Source organism: Moschus berezovskii, chromosome 21 (assembly GCF_049115385.1).
Source record: "Moschus berezovskii isolate FMDL1 chromosome 21, NW_MosBer_1.0, whole genome shotgun sequence".
Classification (NCBI taxonomy): Eukaryota; Metazoa; Chordata; class Mammalia; order Artiodactyla; family Moschidae; genus Moschus; species Moschus berezovskii.
In genome coordinates this window covers 38,317,633-38,342,885 of record NC_142480.1, presented here as the reverse complement: position 1 = coordinate 38,342,885, position 25,253 = coordinate 38,317,633, and the positions used below count along the sequence as shown (strand labels likewise).

At 37.5% G+C, this 25,253-nt stretch overlaps 1 protein-coding gene across 4 annotated transcripts in view; it reads right to left on the bottom strand.

Annotated features, from left to right (window-relative positions):
- The window catches only part of SCAPER (S-phase cyclin A associated protein in the ER), a 420,138-nt gene that overhangs the window by 103,938 nt on the left and 290,947 nt on the right, over positions 1 to 25,253 (bottom strand). For all 4 annotated transcript variants that reach the window (XM_055418057.2, XM_055418061.2, XM_055418059.2 and 1 more), the window contains exon 25: positions 17,226 to 17,349. In XM_055418057.2, the coding sequence (XP_055274032.1) occupies positions 17,226 to 17,349 (124 nt within the window). The remainder of the gene's footprint in view (positions 1 to 17,225; positions 17,350 to 25,253) is intronic.

Below are 25,253 nucleotides of genomic sequence, written 5' to 3'. Positions count from 1 at the left end.
TTTAGGACATCCACAATACTACAGGTTCCAGTCTGAGCACTGAGATCACCCATTTTCCTGAATCCTTATGTTAGATGACAACACAGTGCATTTAGGTTGGCACAAAGTGTGCACTGAATAGCTGTCTCCCTGTTTAAGGAATTTTCAAAACATGAGTTAAAGAGATGTTTTAAAAATTTCTCTCCAGGCATTTAAAAACATGTTTCAACTATATTGTTGTTGTTCAGTCACTCAGTCATGTCCAACTCTTTGAGACACCCTGCAGCATGCCAGGTTTCCCTGTCCTTCACCATCTCCCAGAGATTGCTCAAATGTCCATTGAGTCAGTGATGCCATCCAACCATTTCATCCTCTGTTGTCCCCTTCTCCTCCTGCCTTCAATCTTTCCCAACATCAGGGTTTTTTCCAATGAGTTGGCTCTTCCCATCAGGTGGCCAAAGTATAGGAGCTTCAGTTTTAGCATCAGTCCTTCTAATGAATATTCAGGACTAATTTCCTTTAGGATTGACTGGTTGAATCTCCTGGCCATCCAAGGGACTCTCAAGAGTATTTTCCAACACCACACTTCAAAAGCATCAATTCACTGGCACTCAGCCTTCTTTATGGTCCAACTCTCAGATCCATACATGACAACTGGAAAAACCAGAGCTTTGACTAGATGGACCTTTGTCAGCAGAGTAATGTCTCTGCTTTTTAACATGCTGTCTAGGTAGGTCATAGCTTTTCTTCCAAGCAGGAAGCATCTTTTAATTTCATGACTGCAGTCACCATCTGCAGTGATTTTGGAGCCCAAGAAAATAAAGTCTGTCTCTGTTTCCATTGTTTCCCCATCTATTTGCCATGGAGTGATGGGATCAGATGCCATGATCTTCGTTTTTTGAAAGTGAAGTTTTAAGCTAGCCTTTTCACTCTTCTCTTTCACCTTTAACAAGAGGCTCTTTAGTTCCTCTTCACTTTTCACCATTGGGTTGGTGTCACCTGCATATCTGAGGTTATTGATGTTTCTCCCAGCAATATGATTCCAGCTTGTACTTCATCCAGCCTGACATTTCTCACGACGTACTCTGCATATAAGTTAAATAAGCAGGGTGACAGTATACATCCTAAATGTACTCTTTCCCCAATTTGGAACCAGTCCACTGTTCCATGTTTGGCTGTTATTTCTTGACCTGCATATAGACTTCTCAGGAGGCAGGTAAGGTGGTTTGGTATTCTTGTCTTTCTAAGAATTTTTCACAGTTTGTTGTGATCCATACAGTCAGAGATTTTGGCGTAGTCAATAAAGCAAAAGTAGATGTTTTTCTGGAACTCTCTTGCTTTTTCAATGATCCAGTGGATGCTGACAATTTGATCTCTGGTTCCTCTGCCTTTTCCAAATCCTGCTTGAACATCTGGAAGTTGTTGGTTCACGTACTACTGAAGCCTTCCTTGGAGAATTTTGAGCATTACTTTGCTAGCATGTGAGATGAGTGCAATTGTGTGGTAGTTTGAACATTCTTTGACATTGCCTTTCTTAGCGATTGGAATGAGAACTGACCTTTTCCAGTCCTGTGGCCACTGCTGAGTTTTCCAGATTTGCTGGCACATTGAGTGCAACACTCTCACAGCATCACCTTTTAGGATTTGAAAGAGCTCACCTGGAATTTCATCACCTCTGCTAGATTTGTTCGCAGTGATGCTTCCTAAAGTCCACTTGACTTCACACCCCAAGATGTCTGGCTCTAGGTGAGTGATCACACCATTGTGGTTATCTGGGTCATTAAGATTTTTTTATAGTTCTTCTGTGTATTCTTGCCACCTCCTCTTAATATCTTCTGCTTCTGTTAGGTCCATACCACTTCTGTCCTTTATTGTGCCCATCTTTGCATGAAATGTTCCCTTGGTATCTCTAATTTTCTTGAAGAGAACTCTAGTCTTTCCCATTCTATTGTTTTACTCTATTTCTTCGCACTGATCACTGAGCAAGGCTTTCTTATTTCTGCTTGCTACTCTTTAGAACTCTACATCATTCAGATGGGTATATCTTTCCTTTCCTCCTTTGCCTTTGCTTCTCTTTTTTTCTCAGCTATTTGTAAGGCCTCCTCAGACAACTATTTTGCCTTTCTTTTTCTTAGAGATGGTCTTGGTCACCTCCTCCTGTACAATGTCACGAACCTCTGTCCATAGTTCTTCAGGCATCTGTCTATCAGATCTAATCCCTTAATCTACTGATCATACCTAGTGGTTTTCCCTACCTCTTCAGTTTAAGTCTGAATTTTTTATTCAGTTTAAATCTCAATTTCTCCATCCTTTATATTATAGTTATACTATGCATCATATGCAGTACACCTAAACGTATTATAATCTGCTGGCTAAGAAGGAGACACACGTTTGATCCCTGGGTTAGAAAGATACTCTGGAGAAGGAAATGGCAACTCACCCCAGTATTCTTGCCTTGGAAATCCTATAGACAGAGGAGCCTGGTGGGCTACAGTCCATGGGGTGGTAAAGAGTCAGACAAAACTGAGCAACTAAACAACAATACTAAAAATTTTGTTCAAACTATTATGTATATTTAAAAGTTTTGTTAAAAAAAAAACAAAGAAGAAATACATCTTCATTTCCAGAATTCTTCATTACTTCCTAAAGATGGTCATTTTCATTGGGTGTCATTTTACTTCAGTTTTAAGAACTTTACCATTTCTAGTAGTACAACCTTTTGTCATCTAATTGTCTAAGGCATATATTTCAAAATGTCAACTGTATTTATTTCACCTTTATTCTTGAAGCATTTTTGTGTGTGCTGGATATAGAAATTATGGACTGAATTTTTCTTTTCTAATTTTTAGCATTTTAAAAATGTTCACTGTCTTCTGGCCTCTGGTGAGACAGATGTCAGGCATTACTTGAATCATTATTCGTCTGTATGCAATGTGGCACCTTTCAACATTTTCTCTTTTTATTATACTTGTTTTTTGCAGTTTGACATGATTATCTTTATATTTATCCTTTTGGGGGGTTGGTGAACTTATTATTGAATCTGTATATTTATGACTTTCATCAAATTTGGAAAAAACTTAGACATTATTCTTTCAAAAATATTTTAATGCTTCATTCTTTGTTCTTCTGGATATCCAATATACATATTACACTGTTTAATACTGTCCCACAATTCCCGAAGGTTCCTTTCTGTTTGCTTTTGTTCTCTAAATCTCTCCACCATACACACTGATCAGACTGGTTAATTCCTATTCATATAACTTTAAGTTCAATAATCTTTCCTCTGTTACTTTCACTCTGTTACGTCCACCAGTGAACTGTTTTTTTTAATTAATACTTATTTTGTAAATAATTTTACACCTCTCCCAGTCTTCCCTAATGTTAACACCCTACATAATTACAGCACAATTACTAAAAGCAGAAAATCAACATTGATATAAAACAATGAGCTAATCTACAGACCTCATTAGAATTTTCCCAGTTTTTCTCACTAAAGTCCTTTTTTTTTTTTTGGCTTCATGATCCAATCCAGAATCCCACATTGAATTTAGTTGTCACATCTTTCTAGTCTCTATGAATTCTTCAATCTTTGGACTTAATCAGCTATCTTGTAGACCATCTTCAATTTGGAACTGTTTGATATTTTCTCATATTTAGATGACATATTTTGCAAAGTATCAAATGTCACAGAATGACAGTGTGAACTTCTAAGAATATAATATTAGAGGGTAAATGATGTTGATATATTGTTTTTAGTGATATTAGTTTTGATCACACAGTTAAGGTAGTATCTGCCAAGTTTCTTCATCACAAATTTTCTATTTTCCATCTCTGTAATTCAAAGTTATTTTGAAACTTCAAAAATATCCTTTTCCTAATTATACTTTTACTAATTTTTGCATCCATTGATGATTCTCTCCTGCAATAAGTATTACTGTGGTGTTTGTCTCATGTTATTTTTCTATTTTTCATCATAATTATTTATTATTTCATTCAGTGAATTTTTGACCTCAGTTATATTTTTCAGTTTGATTTTTAAAAAAGAAGCAGGCATATGATTTTGCTGGACTCAACTGTAAAACGTTATTCGTGGATAGCAGCTGAAATCTCAGTTCAGTTTTTCTTTAGCTGAAGTACTTGGAGTCTCCCACAAACATATGGTACCAGGGTCATTCAGATATTTATAAATAATTTAGGGAATCCTCCTTTCTGGTTATCTCCTTTTGAATGTCATCCCTACATTCTTGCAGTTACCTTTGCCCCAAATTCTGTCTTCTGGTTCTTCAGGCCAGAAAGACTGTGGATTTTCTATGGTAGTTTTAGCCATCCCATGTGGTATTGCCCTCAGGCTAAAAGCCATAAAACCAGGAAACTTACTCAGTGCTGTTCCCTTCTTCCAAATGTCTATTCCGATCAGAATCTGTCTGCTTTTGATAGGAATGTAGCACCTTCAGGTAGGTTTTTTTCATACTTTACACCTCCTGTCATCTGCAGAAGGGTCACCCTGGTAGGAGCTTATTCAATAATTTTGGAAGCAAAACTGGATCATTTGAATGATACTGACTCTTTCAAGCATGTTAAGACTTGCTTTATGGCCTAGTGCATAGTCAATTCTTGTAAATTTCCCATGTGTATTTATAAAAAATTTATATCCTCTGATGTTTCACATATGGTCCTATCTATGTGTATCAAGTTTGCCAATTGCTTTATTCAGTTTTGTACATATTTAACCATTCTGTTTGCTTTACCCACCGTCTGAAAGCAATGTGATAAAATCTCCACCATGATGCTAGATATGTCAATTCCTCCGTGATTATAGATGACAGTAATAATAATGATGATGATATGATTTCATATGACTGCATTAGAATGGCTCTTAAGAGTTATAATTTGACCCATATTCTTTTACTAGATCAATTCTGAATGTAGCTTTAAGGGTAAAGTTCTATATCAGTTGCAATGTCCTTTAACTGTTCTCACCAGACTTAAATGAGCAGTGTGTCATGTAATACAGTGGAAAAAAGTTAGGCTGGGATTTAGGAGACCTGAATTTGTATCCCAATTCTACTGGAAACAGGCTGTGAAATTTTTGGCGAATATGCAGCCCATACATCTCCCATCCTTCTCTTTTTTTGAGTTCCATTGTCCTCATTTGTGAGACAAGGAGGACTAGACCAGACTAGATACTATGAAAGCCTCCTCGCTGGTTCTGATACACTCTATATCAATAAATATATATATAATATATATATAAAATATATATAATGTATGAGAAACAGAAATCACATTATTGATGAAGAAATGGGTAGGGTGCCCTTGACATGCTGAGCAAGTACCACACAGAGAGGAAAGGAGAAACAAGATGCAAGTGGCACCAGGGAGACCAATGTCACTTGTGGAGAGCTGAAGGATTTCTATTCCCACGTAATTAACTATGAAGTCCATGTTCTGGCTCCTTGGTACCAAGAAGAGAATGTGGTGAATAACCAATTCCAGGCCTTTGCTGCTATAATGAAAATAAAATAGGCATCCAGACTCAGTGAAAAACAATCCCCTTGCTGTAAGGTTGCACTTATATTTTCTTTGTTAGTATACAGGGCTTTCTTGTCATCTTCTGCAGTGCTTACCAACAGTCTCTTTGATCCAACAGTATCACATCAATTATTTAAGGTTTGTACCTCACTTTTCAATTAACAGTTTCTTTGGCTCCAGAAAATATATACACACAATTTATAAGAGTATTCTTTAAATATTCCATGAGGAGCAGGTCACTATGAATTAAAAATAAGAATGCTAATAAAATATTGAATGCCTTTTTAAAGTGCAATGAAACATCAAGAAATTATAAATCTTTTAATTAAATGCTTCTTCAGTATATATTACCCAGGTGAAAATATTAAACATGGATAAAATTAAAGTCACAGAAATATTACTTTATCTCATTTGTCAACTCAATGAAGTGAGAACACATCAATTTAGGTTATAGGAAGGGAATGTCCTGGACAAGAACTCAGGAGACTTGTATTCAGGTCATTAGTCTATCACTAGGTAATTGTATGATCTCTTTGCCATAATTCAATTTACCAATCTGTAATATGGACTATGCAGAATTTGTCCACATTAAAAGTCAATGAATCTATTTTCACAGTACTTAGCAGTACTCATACTTGTCTTTTTTTGGTGGTAATAAACATGTAACATAGATTTATCATCTAACAATTTTAAGTATATTTCATAGTCTATCTACATGTACACGGTTGTAAATCAGATCTCTAAAACTTTTTCATTTTGTGTAACTGACACTCAGTACTCACTGAACAGCAACTTTCCATTTGCCCTCATCCTAGCTCTCGACTTTCAGTTTAGTGAGTCTGACTACTTTAGATATCTCATATAACTGAAATCACACAGTATTTGCCCTTCTGTGACTGGCTTATTTCACAAGGTTTATCCATGTTGTCAGAAAGGGAAGGATTTCCTTTTTATGGCTGAATAATATTCCAGTGTATGCCCATACATTTTTCTTTATTCAGCTGCCAATGGACATTTCAGTTCTCTCCCCCTCTTAGTTATTATGAATAATGGTACAGTGAACATGAAAGTGCAAGGATCTCAGAGGTTCTGACTTCAATTCTTTTCGGGTAAATACCAAGAAGTAATCCCATATGGTAGTTCTATTTTTAATTTCTTGGGGAACTGTCATTATTGTTTTCCAAAGTAGGTGCACCACTTCACATTTTCACCAGGAAACGAGAGTTCCCATTTCTCCAAACTCTTGCCAATACTTGTTACTTTCTGTGTTTTTGATTTTTATATTTATGTATTTAGGTCATTAACCCTTCATCAGATATGCAATTTTCAAATATTTTCTCCCCTTCTGCAGTTTGCCTTTTCCTGTTGTTGACTGTTTCTTTTGCTGTACAGAAGCCTTTTAGTTTAATGGAGTGCCACTTTTTTATTTTTGCTTTTGTTGTGCTTTCTTGTATCATATATATATATATATATATAAAATCACTGCCAGGAGCAATGTCATGGAGCTTTACTCTTATGTTTCTTCTAGGAGTTTTATGGGTTCAGGTTTTACATTTAAGTTTTAAGTCCATTTGCAGTTAACTTTTGTGTTTTGTGTAAGAAAAGAGTCCAACTTCATTATTTTGCATGTGGATAGCCACCATTTCCCAACAGCGTTTACTGAAGATTATCCAACAGTATTTATTAAAGAGACCACCTTTTCCTTTGCATGTTTTTTATGTCTTGTCAAATCTTAGTTGGCTGTACATTTGTGGATTTACTTCCAAGCTCTCTATTCTGTTCTATTGGTCTATGTGTCTCTTTTTATGACAGTTTGTTCTAATCTTTAATTATTTCCTTTTTTTGCTAACTCTGGGCTTAGTTTTTCTTTCTCTAGTTTCTTGAAGTATAAAGTTAAATTGATTGAGATCTTTCTTCCTTTTTAATTCAGATATTTATTGCTAAGAACTTCCCTCTCAGCATTGCTTTTACAGCACTCCATAAGTTTTTGTATGCCGTATTTTAATTTGTCTTAAAGACACTATTTAGTTTCTCTTTTAATTTCTTCTTTCATCCACTGTTTTTTCATCAAGTTGTTTAATTTCCACATATTTGTGAATTTTCCAGCTTTCCTTCTGCTATTAATTTCTATTTTCATTCCATTGTGGTCAGAAAATACACCTGTCATCTTAAATTTGTTTACTTGTTTTGTGACCTAATGTGTGATCCATATTGAAAAATGTTCCATGTGTGCTTGAGAAAATGTGTATTCTGCTGGTGGGTGGAATATTTCATATATGTGTATTAGGTCCCAAAGAAAGGCAATGCCAAAGAATGCTCAAACTACCGCACAATTGCACTCATCTCACACACTAGTGAAGTCATGCTCAAAATTCTCCAAGCCAGGCTTCAGCAATATGTGAACCGTGAACTTCCAGATGTTCAAGCAGGTTTTAGAAAAGGCAGAGGAACCAGAGATCAAATTGCCAACATCCGCTGGATCATGGAGAAAGCAAGAGAGTTCCAGAAAAACATCTATTTCTGCTTCATTGACTATGATAAAGCCTTTGACTGTGTAGATCACAAGAAACTGTGGAAAATTCTGAAAGAGATGGGAATACCAGACCACCTGACCTGCCTCTTGAGAGACCTGTATGCAGGTCAGGAAGCAACAGTTAGAACTGGACATGGAACAACAGACTGGTTCCAAATAGGAAAAGGAGTACGTCAAGGTTGTATATTGTCACCCTGCTTATTTCACTTCTATGCAGAGTATATCATGAAGAACACTGGGCTGGAAGAAGCACAAGCTGGAATCAAGATTGCTGGGAGAAATATCAATAACCTCAGATATGCAGATGACACCACCCTTATGGCAGAAAGTGAAGAGGAACTCAATGGCCTCTTGATGAAAGTGAAAGAGGAGAGTGAAAAGGTTGGCTTGAAGCTCAACATTCAGAAAACTAAGATCATGGCATCTGGTCCCATCACTTCATGGCAAATAGATGGGGAAACAGTGGAAACAGTGTCAGACTTTATTTTTTTGGGCTCCAAAATTACTGAGGATGCTGACTGCAGCCATGAAATTAAAAGACACTTACTCCTTGGAAGGAAAGTTATGACCAGCCTAGATAGCATATTAAAAAGCAGAGACATTACTTTGCCAACCAAGGTCCAACTAGTCAAGGCTATGGTTTTTCTTGTGGTCATGTATGGATGTGAGAGTTGGACTGTGAAGAAAGCTGAACTGTGGTGCTGGAGAAGACTCTTGAGAGTCCCTTGTACTGCAAGGAGATCCAACCAGTCCATTCTAAAGGAGATCAATCCTGGGTGTTCATTGGAGGGACTGATGCTAAAGCTGAAACTCCAATACTTTGGCCACCTCATGTGACGAGCTGACTCACTGGAAAAGAGTCTGATGCTGGGAGGGATTGCGGGTAGGAGGAGACGGGGACAACAGAGAATGAGATGGCTGGATGGCATCACCGACTCGATGGACATGAGTTTGAGTGAACTCCGGGAGTTGGTGATGGACAGGGAGGCCTGGCGTGCTGTGATTCATGGGGTCGCAAAGAGTCGGACACGACTGAGCAACTGAACTGAACTGAACTGATTAGGTCCATGCAGCCTACAACATTGTTCAAATCCTCTGTTTACTTAATGATTTGCTTTCTAGATGTTTATGCATTATTGAAAGTGGGGTATTGAAATTTACTTTAACTGAGCTATTGTCATCTTCTTTCTTCAGTTCCTCAATACTTGCTTCTTATATTTGAGTGCTCTGATGGGTGCATGTGTATTTACAATTGTTATACCTTCCTTAAATATTGACCTTTTATTACTATATAATGTCCTTTATCTCTTCTGAGAGTTTTTGACTTTTAAGTCTATTTTGTCTGATAAAGGGATGGCTACCTCTGTTCTCTTGTCGTTACCACTTGCATGAATTACCGTTTTCAATTTCAGCTTATGTGTGTCCTTAAATTTAAAGTAAGTCTGTTGTTGACAAAAGATAGTCAGATCTTGTGTTTTTATCCATTCAGCCAGTGTGTGCCTTTTTACTGGAGAGTAAACCACTCATTGCGGAGAAGGCAATGGCAAGCCACTCCAGTACTCTTGCCTGGAAAATCCCATGGATGGAGGAGCCTGGTAGGCTGCAGTCCATGGGGTCGCTAAGGGTCGGACACGACTGAGCGACTTCACTTTCACTTTTCACTTTCCACTTTCACACAATGGAGAAGGAAATGGCAACCCACTCCAGTGTTCTTGCCTGGAGAATCCCAGGGACAGGGGAGCCTGGTGGGCTCCGTCTGTGGGGTCACACAGAGTCGGACACGACTGAAGTGACTTAGCAGTAGCAGCAGCAAACCACTCACATTTAAAGTAATTACTGATAGAGAAGGAATACCTATTGCCATTTTGTTAATTATCTTATGTCTTATATGGTTATTTTGCCCCTCATTCCTCTTCTGCCACCTTCCTTTGTAGTAACATGCTTTGATTCCTTTCTCATTTTCTTCTGAGTATCTTCTACAGGTATTTTTCCTTGTGGTTGCCATTTATAATAATCTATTTCAACCTGATAACTTAATATCAATCACATACTAATATGCTATATTTTTACTTCTCTCCCCTCAATATTTTATGTTATTCATGTCACAAAGTACATATTTTAAATCATGTATCCATTAACATACTTTTACACTTATGGCTATTTTAACAGCTTGGTCTTTTAATTTCTATGTCAGAATTAACACTGATTTAACCCCCCATTACAGTATTACAGCACCAGTGTTTGTCTTCATATTTATCAGTGAGCTTTACACTATCATATGCTTCCATGTTGCTATTTAGTGTCTTTTTTTTTCTTCTCCTACTTTATAAGGGCTCCTTTTAGAATTTCTTGTCAAGTAGGTCTAGTAGTGGTGATGAATTTCCTTAGCTTTTGTTTATCTGGGAAAATTTTTATTTCTTTCATTTTTTGAAGGATAGTTTTGCTGGATGTAGTGTTCTTGGTTGGCATTTTTTTTCTTTTATCATTTTGATTATAACATCCCACTCCCTTCCGGCCTATAGGTTTTCTGGTGTGAAATACACTGATTGTTTTATGAGAGTTCTTCTGCATGTGACAAGTTGATTTCCTTTTGCTGCATTCAAAATTCTATCTTTGACTTCTGATAATTGATTAGTGTATCTATGTGAGATTTCTTTGGGTTCACCACAGTTAGGACCTGTTGGACTTGTTGAAATTGGATTCCCTTTCCTTCACTAGATTGGGAAATTTTAGGTCATTATTTATTTAAATAAATTTTCTGCACCATTTTCTGTCTCTCTCTCTTCCCTTTTGTGACCACCTAATATACACATTGGTCTACTTTACAGTACAGCATAAGTCCCTTAGGCTTTTTTTCATTCTTTTTATTTTTATTCCTGATTGGATAATTTCAATTAAACTCTCTTTTAGTTTAATGATTCTTTCTTCTGTTTGATCAAGGCTGATCTTGAATTCCTCTAGTTTTTTCAGTTCAGTAACTTATTCTTTGGCGCCAAAACTTCTATTTGGTTCTTTTTATATTTTCTATCTCTTTTTAATGTTCATTTTGTTCATATATCACTTTTCTGAGTTCACAGAACATCTCTAGAATAATTATTTTGAATATTTGCCAGGTGATTCATATACCTGCTTCTTTAGGTTTGGGTGAAGATTTATCTTGTTCTTTGTAGGGGCCATGCTTCCCTTTTTCTTTGTGTGTCTTGCAACTTTGTGTTGGAATCTACACATTTGAAAAAAGAGGTATCACTTTTAGACTGTACATACCGGCTTTGTAAAGGGGAAGACACCAACTCCCTTGAATAAGGAGTCAGAGGTTCTATGAAGCATTTTTATAGGGGACAGGACTTCTCTGGGCCTGCATGTGCAATTTCTCAATTAGAAGGCCTGGCTGGTTTCTTTCTCAGGAGACTGTAATCTCTTGCTCCCTCTGGTGTCTGTCTGTAGCACTGCAGGTTTTCTGATTCTCAGCAGCAAGCTGCCCTGCTTTCTGCTTTCTCAAGGGCTGCCAGGCATTCAAAGTATGCCAGCTTCCTGACAGTGCCATGAGTCAGGTGAGACAGATACAAGTCCCTTGGGCAGCCCTCCAAAAAGCCAGATTCTGGACTCACACTCAACTCCTCTCCCTTTAAAGCAGAGAACCATAAGCTGGGGTATCATCCAATGCCAAGCTGTGCGAACTCGAGAGAGGAGAGACTGTGAGTAAAGCGAAATAGTTTTTCTTACTCACACCAGTGTGGTTGTTCCTGGCCTTGAGATCACCTTGGGTATTGTAATATCTAAACTGTTTTCAGGAGTTCTCATAACGGTATTTTTTAAATTTATTATTTATTGAAGGATAATTGCTTTACAGAATTTTGTTGTTTTCTGTCAAACCTCAACATGAATCAGCCATGCTGCTGCTGCTGCTGCTAAGTCACTTCAGTCGTGTCCGACTCTGTGCGACCCCATAGACTGAAGCCCACCAGGATCCCCCATCCCTGGGATTCTCCAGGCAAGAACACTGGAGTGGGTCGCCATTTCCTTCTCCAGTGGTGTGAATCAGCCATAGGTATACATATATCCCCTCCCTTTTGAACCTCCCTCCCACCTCCCTCCCCACCCCTCTAGGTTGATAACAGAGGCCCTGTTTGAGTTTCCTGAGCCATACAACAAATTCCTGTTGGCTGTCTATTTTACATATGGTAATGCAAGTCTCCACGCATCTCACCCTCTCTCCCCCTCTCCCCACATCCATGAGTCTATTCTCTATGTCAGTACCATTTTTCTAGATTCCATATATATATATATATATATATGCATTAGAATGTGATATTTATCTTTCTCTTTCTGACTTACTTCACTCTGTATAATAGGTTCTAGGTTTATCTACCTCATTAGAACTGACTCAAACGCGTTCCTTTTTATGGCTGAGTAATATTCCATCATGTATATGTACCACAACTTCTTTATGCATTCATCTGTTGATGGACATCTAGGTTGCTTCCTTGCTCTAGCTATTGTAAATAGTGCTGCAATGAATAATGGGATACGTGTCTTTTTCAATTTTGGTTTCCTCAGGATATATGCCTAGGAGTGGGATTGCTGGGTCATATGGTGGTTTTATTCCTAGTTTCTTAAGGAATCTCTATACCGTCTTCCATAGTGGCTGTATCAATTTACATTCCCAGCAACAGTGCAAGAGTGTTCCCTTTTCTCCACACCCTCTCCAGCATATATTGTTTGTAGATTTTTTGATGATGGCCATTCTGACTGGTGTGAGGAGATATCTCATTGTAGTTTTGATTTGCATTTTTCTAATAATGAGCGATGTTGAGTATCTTTTCATATGTTTTTTTAGTCATCTGTGTGTCTTCTTTGGAGAAATGTCTGTTTAGGTCTTTTTCCCACTTTTTGATTGGGTTGTTTGCTTTTCTGGTATTGAATTGCATGAGCTACTTGTATATTTTGGAAACTAATCCTTTTTCAGTTGTTTCATTTGCTATTATTTTCTCCCATTCTGAGGGTTGTCTTTTCACCTTGCTTTTGGTTTCTTTTGCTGTGCAAAAGCTTTTAAGTTTAATCAGGTCCCAGTTGTTTATTTTGTTTTTATTTCTATTACTCTAGGAAGTGGGTCATAGAGGATCTTGCTTTGATTTATGTCATCGAGTACATATTGGTATTTTGGTTTGTATATAGTTGCTAAGTGTTTCTTTGGGAATGAGAACTGGGACTATCTATTTTGCCAGTTTGCTCTTTTTCACTGGTCTTTTTATTGCCTTCTAATGTTCATGTCTAGTCTCCTCAAGGAGACATTTTGAAGGTAGAGGCCTACTTTCCTCTGCAGTGTAATGATTCAGGTACAGAGAAGATTCTTTACACTCAGTTAATGAAATCTGCTTTAACATAGTTTAAAGTTTTCATACTTTTTGAAGATAATGCCTATCTAAATGTACTATTTTTATAGGGCTCCAAATAAATTCCTCAAGACCTTATCCTAAAAATCCTACTTTGAATCTACACTGCAAGAAAAAACACATACTTTTTCAGTGCCACCCATGCTAATTTGGCTTTTGTAAAAATCATAATCCAGTATTGTAGAATTTCTACCCTTCAAGGCATAGGCAAATCCAAATTCTCTCCGAAAGTCTCTCCAATGCTCCGAGTTAGAACTCATTCATTCATTCATCAAATATTTAACAGGCATTTCCTTATGTGCCAGGTATTTTTCTAGGCTGTATACACTACTCTGTAGCTCTGATTATGTTACAGAACTTCTCACAGCTTTTCTTTAATATTAATGTATGCAAGTTGCTCATTCTTCAACCGTGGGCTTCTAGAATGAAGGAACTGTGTCCAATTCACCTCTATAATCCTGGCATCTGTACAATGCTTTGCACATAATTGAGATGCAATACAAGAATGCTAAAACAAACTCCAAACAGCTAGATTAGGGGAGAAAAGCCTTCTAAACCATCTCAGTTTGCTGAAGAAAGGCTGAACTGTCCTATAATCAGTTGTCATGTAAATTCTAACCAGATTTTAATTAATTAACTTCTTTTATGCTTCTTTATAATCCTTCTGGAAAATGTGTGATGACAGTTTCCTACCCTTTGCTGAAAGGGTACTTACAAGTTAGTGATCCATATTTCAGTTACATGTACATCAAAACAAGTTAGCAATAAAAATATAAACGTACAAGTGATTTTCAGAAATGTAAAAATCACCACCACCACCTCTACCTCTCCAACTTAGAAAACATACCCACCTCTTTTAATTATCACAAACTCCATCACAGCAGTATTAGAACTGACAGAGAATAAAAAGCCAAAAAGGACAGTAAAGACCAGGACCAGTAAAGTAAGGGAAGGAGGGATAAAATGTGTTTGACAAACTAATGTCCCAGGATTCAAGTTCTAAACTGAACAAAATAAACATAGAATGTGGTGAAATTCATTGGTTGGGAGATTAAAAGCTTTCTGAGTGTTAAGAAATCTTGAGGTCACAAGTAAGGGAATATTATTCAAAGGAAACTAGGGCTTTCAAAGTAGAGGGAAAGGATCAAGCTACTTACAAGCTCCTGGCACATGGTAGGCACTTAATAAATGAAAGCTATTATGAGGAGTTAAGGTCTAGCTTTGTGATGTCCCAGGCAGAGGCTACTGAGCTCCCTTCTCTGTGCTTCACCATACTCTATACAGGCTGACATCACACCCTTTTTATGTGCAAGCTACATATCTGTTCCTGCTCCAAAGCAGGAATTTCCTGGATGGTTAGGATCATACCCTACGCTTCTCTGCAACTGGAAATAGTTCAGTTCAGTTCTGGAAATAGTAGGCACTTATAATTATTAAGTGAGAGAATAAACAAACTACCTTATATGATAAGAACAGGTTTTGATCAGAAAAGAATCAGGAGCTAGGTTGGAAGAGCTTGTCTGTAAGTCTTCTTGCTCATTCCTTCACATTTCAAACACCATTCCTTTTTGTTACTTGTTCTGTTCAAAGTACATTTCTGTATCTTCTTCCATTACCAATAGAGAATAGATTTCACACAGTATATACTTTCAGATTATGAGGCATGGAATAGTTGGAAAGCATGGGGTTCGTTTTTTTTTTCCACTTCTTATTTTGAAATAATTTAAAATTGGTAATGGAAGCATAGAAATGATATACTTTGAACAGGGTAAAGTAACAAAAGAGAATGGCTTTGAAATGTGAAGGAATAAGCAAGACTTAAAAACAGGATATGTTGCAAAAATAGTAGAGTTCCCTTCACCCATATCCCTACTGCTAACATCTTGAAAAACCACGGTATAATTACCAAAAGCAAGAAATCAACATTGAGCCAGTAAAATTAACTATTCTACAGACCTCATCTGAAGTTTCAAGTTTTCCCACGAACATCCTTTTTCTGGTCGAGGACCCCACGTTACGTTTCATTGTCAGATCTACTCAGATTCCTCCAATCCGTGACGGTTCTTCAACATTTCTATGTCTTTCATGACACTGACGCTTTTGAAAAGTGTGAGTCAGTTTTTGTGCAGAATGTCCCTCAACTGGGGTTTGACAGACCTAGTGGGGGCTCTGGACTCCATGACTGTCCGTGTAGCCTTGGGCAATCCAACCGTTCTCAGACTCAGGTTTCTTCCCCTGTAAAGCAGTGTACTAACACTGACTTTCTGTTCTAAAAATGAAATGAGGCAATATATATTAAAATGCCTCGGACATAAGGTCATACAACAAATGCTAAGTCTTTCTCCTTGTCCCTGGCTTTGAAATATTTCTGATAGAAATTTTTGCTAAAATCATTACCTGTATTTCAATGCCTGATTTTATAGATAAACCATATATAACTTAGCCCTCAAGTGATGACTCAGTGTCATCTGTCAACAACCCTTATTGCACTGTATTGTTCGAGGTCTGTGTTTTTGTCCTTTCTCACTGCTGTCCCTTCTCTTTGTCACGAGAAGAGCAAGTAAGAGCCTCATCATTTCCTTTCTGATTTTCAGCTTGAAACATATGGGAATCCATTTGTATACTTATATATTCATCAACAATGTGCTGAAGCTACTGTGTCAGGCCCTGTTTTAGGATCTTGGAGAAAGTGATGAATCACCTCCTGTCCTCATTGATTTTATGGCTAGTTGGGGAAATGGACAAGTAAGCAGTTAATTACAATTCTATGTGATTAATCCTAGAATGACCTAATGTATAGGAGCATATAAGAAGAACACCTAACCTGGACTTGGGGAGAGGGTCAGGTTGGGGAATGTTTCATGAAGAAAGTGCCATTATGGCTTAGTAAAGGTCTCAGGATGTAGAAATTAACCAGATGGAGAAGGAGCAAAAGGCTCACAGTTTAGGGAAAAGCTATTAGAACTACGTGCTGAGTAAAATAAATCGGTTCTGAAAAATAAATCTCCTGTGTTATAAACTTGCAGCTTGAGAGTGATTTTGTGCCAATACCTCAGGGGCTCAGAAACTTCACCAGGAAACTTCTGGTCCCAGGGCTGCATTCTGGAGGCTACAGTTGACAGACCTAAACCTTTGGATATTATACTGAGCTTACCTCTTTCAACATCTGTGAACTGAAGTAAAATTTAAGGCTATAATTGGCTGCTTGTTCCTATTTCAAAAGTATAACAAGTTTGCCCCTTTGTGACAGAAGAGTTTCCTGCTTCAAAAAATACATCAAGGGGCCTCAAAAGGTCCGTCTTAAATTGACCTTTTTTAAAAAAATCCAATTTATTTAATATCTTCTCCTACCATTCACCCTGCCTCATCACTCAGGCATTACTTCCCTTTCTTTATGTTTTTTACCAAATTAAACACAAACTGACCCTTTAAGCTGAGCTGGCAAGAGAGGTTATGGGACTTTCTTCCCTTGTACAGCACTAATTCCTATGACCTCAGAGATACGGCTTTGAGCCTGACTCATTCCAAAATCCCAGTCTAACCGTGGAAATCTGTGATCTCAGCAAGTGCTACAAGTACATTATCCATCAAATACTGGGACTCAGGAGAATGTATTATAAGATTTTCAAATGAAGAGGTTTTTCTGCCAGTTCCTATTATACTCTCCCAATCATCTTCACATTTTTTTCAATGTGGATAATAAATAAGATGGCTTCTTTTAGTTTTCTCCATAGGGGATATTTTTCAAATCTTAACTGCTTCTAATTCAAAGCAATAATATTACATACCGTCAACTGGTGTATGAGGAGGTCCATTAAGAAGGTAATCTTGTTACTAAACAGAACATCAGTGCAGTTTTCTGAACAGTTATTGCAGGTGAGGTTGTAAACGTTGATTGCATTGCAAAGAGACCTAACAGAAGGAGAAAAACACCATTTATAAAACTTGTGCAGTTCTTCTCTAAACAACGTGTAATACACAAAATGAATGGTATAAAAGCAGAAGGCATGGGATAGAAATCACTCTTAAAAAACCAAGCCAAATATTACTAGGTGCAAGGTCCATCAGCTAGATTTAAAAGCTTTTAATTTTTATCCACAGCCTAGTGCTCATTAGACACTAATTCTTGCCTCTTATTAATGCAGCAGCAGGCAATGGAAATGTACTTACCAGTCTACTGACAATGTCTTAATAATCTAAGATTAGATGTTACCCAGGAATTTTGGGATCTAGAATTTTTGAATAGTATCCAGAAAAAAGAGTATGCCAAAGCTCCTGTTGCCAGGTCTCCTGGTTGACAAGTGCAGATGATGGAGGAAAGGAGCACACACGAAGAGAAACTACAGGTTTTCCCTTGTGCGACAAGAACTGCAGAGGTCTGGGGAGTGAGCGCCACACCGGCTCAGAGACTGTAAGGACAGACCCAGAGTGCCTCAGCAGGGGGGGACCTGAAGAGTAAAACAGTCTCGGGTCAAACCCATCAAAGAAAGGTGTTTTTTTTCCCTTGGGATTAAAAAATTATATCCCATTTTTCAAAGAAACTTTTGGAGCAACAAACTCAATGGGCATTCTTGTGAGTGCTTTGAAAACTAATTAACCTGCACTGCCTGAGTGATCAATGTTGATTCTGGCCTCACTAAATCCCCTGCTTAAGTCCTACGTACAAATGTTTTGATTTAGTCCCTTACAACCAATCCTCTAAAACAATAATTCTTAAAGTGTGAACCATGGACCAGTAGCATCAATATCACCGGGAATCTTTCAGAAATGCAAATTCTCAGACTTCACCCCAGATCTACTAAACACTAGAAACTTTGGGGGTGGAGTCCAGCAATTTGTGTTTTAACGAATTTCACTTTTTTTAAACAAAATTCCAGACCACTGCTCTGGAATAGGGGTTCTAGTGTTTGACAGAGCACTAGCATCATCTGTATATTGTTAAAGATACAGACTTGCCTGAATTCCTCCCCTGGAGATGCTAGTGGAAGAGGGAGGGCCCTAGACATTTTGCATGTTTCAAAAGTTCTATGAGCAATTCTGATGTACAGGCAGAGTTGAGAAGCATGGGTCTAAGAATCAACATGTAAATATTCATTTGTTCAAATATGTAATTCCCTATGATTTTCCAGGCATTGTGCTAGGTAGACAAGACAGACAAGCTCTCTGTTCTCATGGAGCTGATGCTCTAGTGGGAGAAAGATGGTAAAGACAGCCCCTGTTGTAATTATCTGTTTGTCTGGTATAGTGGTACTTGCTTCAACATAATTGATAGGTTCCTGAAACTTGAGCATTAGAGTATGTTGGTTAAGAGGAGAGATACTGGAATAAGATACTAGGTTAGAAACCTAGTTCTGTCATTTGAGGTTTTAGCAAGTTATTCATTTATATCGCAGCATCCAATTTCTTATCTGTAAAACTGAGATAATAATACCTAAGCTTCACATGGTCATCATCAGAATGAAATGAAATAATAGGTGCAAAGTACTTAGGATGGTGCCTGGCACATGGTTAAATAATTCATAATGATAGGCTTCATTAGAGTTATTAATCTTATTATTCTTGTTATGAATAAGTCACAATTAAAACATTTAAAAATCAAATTAAAGTATGCTATGAAAGCTGTAATTTCCAGAATAATAAAGCACCATGTTTCATAAATTTTTACATGGTATATTGGGATGAACAACGAAAGGATTCTAAGTTGAAGGGAGCAGGAGGAGGCTCAGCTCCAGCCTGACTTAACCCCTGAGGGCTGTATAGGAAATCTTGGCCTGTGTGTAACTCATTTACGACACATCAGTTGGAGGTTCTACCTAACAAATCCACCACAAATGCAATTCAGCACTATTTCATTTATTAGCTAATGTATTTAGATTTTGTCAAGAGTGCTTTTCTTTTCAGTTAAAAAAATAACATGTATTTGTGATTATAAAAATAATTTTAAAGATAATTGTAATAACTGTGAGAAAGAGAGCACAAATAAACAGTAAAAAACTATGAAGAGGTGATTTGGTACTTGTACTTCCAGTCTTCTCGTCTTAGAAATATTCACTTAGTTAATATGTGTAAAATGAATATTTCTCCATGACATTTAATATTCTTCCATAACACTGGTCTTCAATTTTTTTTTTTACAAAAGCAGCTTTCTTACTTTCTTACTCAGAAGCTTAAAAGCTAACGAAATCTTTTTCAGAAGCTTAAACCAAAGAACAGATAAAATCAGAGTTGCTCTGAATTAAGTAGAAGTAGACCCAAAGTCCTACTCTGTTCTCCTCTCAAAGAGCCTTGAAATACTCCTTAGAGACCTGGGGGGTGTGTTCCCTTGGAGTACAGTAAAAACTCCTTCAGTTCAGTTCAGTTCAGTCGCTCAGTCGTGTCCGACTCTTTGCAACCCCATGAATCACAGCACGCCAGGCCTCCCTGTCCATCACCAAGTCCCAGAGTTCACTCAAACTTATGTCCATTGAGTCAGTGATGCCATCTAGCCATCTCATTCTCTGTCATCCCCTTCTCCTCCTGCCCCCAACCTTTCCCAGCATCAGAGTCTTTTCCAGTGAGTCAACTCGTCACGTGAGGTGGCCAAAGTATTGGAGTTTCAGCTTTAGCATCAGTCCCTCCAATGAACACCCAGGATTGATCTCCTTTAGAATGGACTGGTTGGATCTCCTTACAGTCCAAGGGACTCTCAAGAGTCTTCTCCAGCACCACAGTTCAAAAGCATCAATTCTTCAGCGATCAGCTTTCTTCACAGTCCAACTCTCACATCCATACATGACCACTGGAAAAACCATAGCCTTGACTAGACGGACCTTTGTTGGCAAAGTAATGTCTCTGCTTTTTAATATACTATCTAGGTTGGTCATAACTTTCCTTCCAAGGAGTAAGCGTCTTTTAATTTCATGGCTGCAATCAGCATCCGCAGTGATTTTGGAGCCCAAAAAAACAAAGTCTGACACTGTTTCCACTGTTTCCCCATCTATTTCAAAAACTCCTTAGCTTTACTACTAATAAAATTTAAATTGGTAACTTTCTGACTAGGAGTGACGACCTTAGTACAACACATACCAAGGAGTATGGTGAAAAGCACCTCCCCCTTACTTATGTCCTTCAGCCCCTCAATTCCCTACCTTAGACATCACCACAGTTACTAGTGCACATATCCTTCCAGTAGTCTGTGCATATGCAAGAGTTTCTCCCCTACACAAATGGTATCATACAAGACTTGGAGGGTGAAGTGAGCCAAGGCCATCTTTTACCATTGGCTGTCATCAAGCAAGATTGGCTGTTGCTGGCATCAAGCAAGGTTTGGAAATGTGAGGCTTCCCTGCAGTAGACTCAGGTTCCCTTTTCCAAATTCTGTGTGTCAAGAACCAGTGGGGTAACTTTTACTATTTGATTTGATTTCCTAATCTCTGATCTGCAGCTTCCAGTACCCATTGTGGTTTCCTGAGTGTGAAAGAAAGTTGTGTGTGGCATTAGCTTCTTCCTTCCTTCCTTCCTCTTTTGGCCTCAAAGGGAGCAGTGCCCCCAGTGGATACGTTTGGTATTGTTCTGGTGTCAATAAAGGGGTCTGCAACCTTTTCCAACAAATTTGTAAGCATCCAATTTCTTATTTTAAATTCCTTTTCTGATTAAACTGCTTAAACTAAGAAGTACTGCAGCTTTTAAAAGAAGGAACAGGATCATCCAATGCATGTAAAATTTTGCATCAATCAATTCCTTACCAAGTTTCAACATAATGAAACAACACTGTTTTAACATTCAGAGTTCTTAGTTATAAGCCAGGGGAAGAAAGCTCTGGTTGATTTAAACAGGAAGGAAATTAACTGACAAGCTTTGGGTATATCATAGGATTTAGAAAACACAGGCATCAAAGTTATACTTCATGGACCAATATCCAAATCACACACCATGAACCCGATCTGCTAAAACAAAACAAAACAACAAAAAAACTCCGGGCACCATATGTCACAGCTTGAACTCACACTATGACCTTGGCCAACAGATGCAGCTGCCTGCAATTGTCAAAAGAATAGAGTTTGGGATGGCCTTGTTTCTTATTTTATTAGCCTCAGAGTAAAAGTCTGGAGTGGGTATGCTGGGTTGTGAAGCCTAGGTCACAAGTTTATATCCTAGACACAAAGAGTGTACTGGGAAGCAGACACCCGGTATGCTCATGCACTACAGAGGAAGGGCCACACTGTGTGCCTGGGAACCCCATAAATACAGGAGGTGCTCAACTGCACAACAACGCTCACGGCATCTGTACTGAACAAATCCTTATGCTTCCTGAGAATAAATTTTCAGTAACGATAATTTAGTTCAAATATATGAAGATTTACTTTAAGATTTTTGATAGACATTGCAAAATTCAAACTGCCCTCCAGCAAAAAAGTATTTTAAATCAATTTATACTCTCAGAAAAAGTTCATCCATGTTTTCACTAACATCAGATACTTTCATTTTTGAAATCTGTTATTGATCTGACAGCTAAAAATGTTAAAGGCTGCATTTCTTTAATTGCTAGTGTGATTAAGGACTTTTCACTTCATGGCCTTATTGGCAATGTGTATTTATATTTTCTTTAATTATCACTGTGAACCTTTTACCCATTTTTCTATGGGGGGGTTGTCTTTTTCTTATTGATGAATAAGGCACTTTACCAATAACAAAGGTATTAACCTTTCTATTTGTTTACTGGCTGCAACAGGTCTTAGTTACAGAGTGCGGGATCCTTGTGGCGGTGCACAGACCCTCAGGCTGTGGTGTGTGGACTCTGAAGTGTGTGGGTCAGGAAAGGCTACACTCGGGCTTAGTATTTGCAGTGTGCTGGCATGGCATGTGAGGTCTTAGTGTCCGACGGGAGACTGAACCCTTGTCCCCTGCATTACAAGGCCGATTCTTAACCACTGGACCACCAGGGAAGTCCTGATATGAACCTTTTATCATCATATACAGCAAATAAATTTTCTTGTCTGTTGCTTATCTAAATTTTTGGCTTTTTGTCATAAAGAATGGTTTCATTTTTATTTGATAAAATCTATCAAACTTTCCCTTTGGTATATCTGGATACTGTGTCAGATTTAGAAGAGCCTTCCTACTTCAGCATTACAAAAATATTCTTTAAAATTTACTTCTGGTGTTTTCATAGATTTTACATTTAAAAGCAAGATATGAAATTGATTGTGGGGTAAGGTATGAGGTAAGTAGCCATTTACACTTATCTTTTCGTTAATTATTCTTATTCTCTAATTTAAACATTTTTATTGAAGGTTTTTTCTTAATGATTTATAAGGATTCTCTCATTATATATCTATAACAAAGAGTTAATACATGTTGTTAATATTTTTTTCAGTTTATCTGCTGTGAATAATTTTGCTCATTATTTTAAAGGAATTTTTTATATACTGAAGCTAAACAATTTTATGTAGTCAAACAATTAAATTCTTTGTGATTTATTTTCTCTTCCTGTTCCTTTTTCCTTTAAAAAGTTATCCTTTACCATGAGATGAGGTAACCATATGTTTGTATCTAGCCATCTGCATTTATTTAATTATCACTGTGTGTGGTAATGTTATGGTTTTATAATTCACTATCAAATCATTTAAAATTTATTTTGATGTGTGGCATGAAGCAGAAGCCTAAATTCCCTCCCCCACTCAAGAAATTCTTGAATAATTCACCTTCTCTCTACTGATTTGAAATGCCACCTTTACTATAACTATATACACAGGCTGTTTCCCGGTTTTCTAGTCTAGTTGATAATTTATGTAAGTTCTGTAATATATAAAGCCAATAACACACTGCTTTATGTATTGCAGCTGTACAGTGGGCTAATATATACAACTGTAGATCTCTCAAAGTTTCAAAAATGAGGGTACTATATTTAGAATGACATGTGGAATTTACAGTTCTATAATCGTATCCTCTTTTCCCTTTGACTTTGATCTATAATTTTTATAGTCTTGATTTCTAATCTCTTTTTTTTTCTTAGTCAATGAAAACCCTACAACTTATCTAAACTCTTTTGTGGAATATCACAGGGCATAAGTAAATCAACACATGAAAAAGCAAACAGCACAGGGCGTGGGATTATTGTCCTAATGCCCTCTGTGCTTTATATTCAAGAAACTGCATTTACTAGTAAAGTGTGGAATGTTACATCTATATAGTCTTATGCTTGCAAAACTTTCCCAAGAAACTTCCACAAAGAAACTGGTTTCTGATGAGAAACAATGGGCGGGGGGAGCATAAAAAATCCCAGGGGCCAGGAGAAACGCATCCACACAGTAGAACTGGTTTGAAAGACAGCCTCTATTTGAAGAGCACCTGTCTTAGAACCATCACTTCTTTGAACCCAGCTTGGGTGGTCTGCCCAAGCAGCTTTCCTTGTAATTTAAAACCCAAATGACTGGAAGCACTTTTTAACATCAAACAGAAAGCCCCAGGTTTTAAAAGTATCTTCAGAGAAGACAGTAAAATCTTACTGTCCATTCTGTCAAAAGTACACAGTGGTTGGGGGTGGAGAGAAAGGCTTTCTGCCCCAGATAATCATGAATACATGACTGAATCTTGTATCAGTAGGTCTTCTCACTGAAAATGTTTTCTCTGAAAGAGGACAGAAAAGGCATCACGAAGGTGGGTTTCTTTTTTTTTAATCCAAGAACACTATTTGAATACAAGTGTAGTATACCTCAGACATTAAGATTAGTATCTACAATGTTATGAAACAGTTAAATAAAAAAGCCCTAGAGAGATGCAGCCGAAGAGGACTTGATAATATAACTTATGAAGTACGTAAGTTTATATCCTTATGTGGCTCGTAGGCTTTTCAGAAAACACTGTTCACAAATCCATTATCTGATACCAGTGTCAAGAAAGCAGACATTTAAAAACAACTGCCATTGGCAGTTTAAAACCAGAACCCTTATAAATTATAATTTACCAAATGCCTTAGGTTTGCATTAAGCATTTATTCATAATAGATGGCATATCACTTATATACATGGAGGTGAGCGAAGGCTTTATGTTCCTGTGGAGCAAAATCTTGTGCCGAGTAACGGAGTCACAACAATACAGCAGCAAAGAGAAACTGGGAATTTTTGTAAATTATTGCTTCAGCTCTCATGGAAGGAAAGAATTGGCTTGATGTGAATAAGCGTAGGAAAGGATAGACTATTACAAATCACAGAGGATGGTTAGCAAATGACATTGTTTAAGGAAAGATTATCTGGACTGAACCAGAACACACAGGCCTGGAGTAATACCAGTTTCCTAGGGAGGGGTGAAATGAATATTAAAACTAGAGTTCCCCAATATATCATAGTTTATCAAGTACATTTTGTTTGCATTAAGCATCTAATAAATGGTATATAGTTTATATTCACCATTTTCAAATTATACTTTGTCATTATAAAGCTCCGAACTAAAACAACTTGTTTAGATACTATCAAAAAGAATTATCTGAAACTAGGGAGATGCAACTGCAGCTAGAATTCTACCATGCTAACTGCACCCACCAAGCAAGTGGCTGCTCACACAATGGGGCCTGTGATGTAGGCTTGGTCCTGTAAGACTGGCCCACATGAAAGCTACATGTGCCAGTTCTGAAGGCTAAAAACAGACTAGTGTCAAAGCACTGAAAAACTCTATTATACAACTACTCTGAGTGACTTCAGAGTCCTTGCCGGATTCATCCTTTTTGGAGTCCTCATAGCATGCAGCACAGAGTTGGCTGGGCACAGGGATGTCTAAATGAAGGGACAACTGTCTTCCTTGTTTCAAGCAGAACATACAAGAAATAACTGTGGAACATA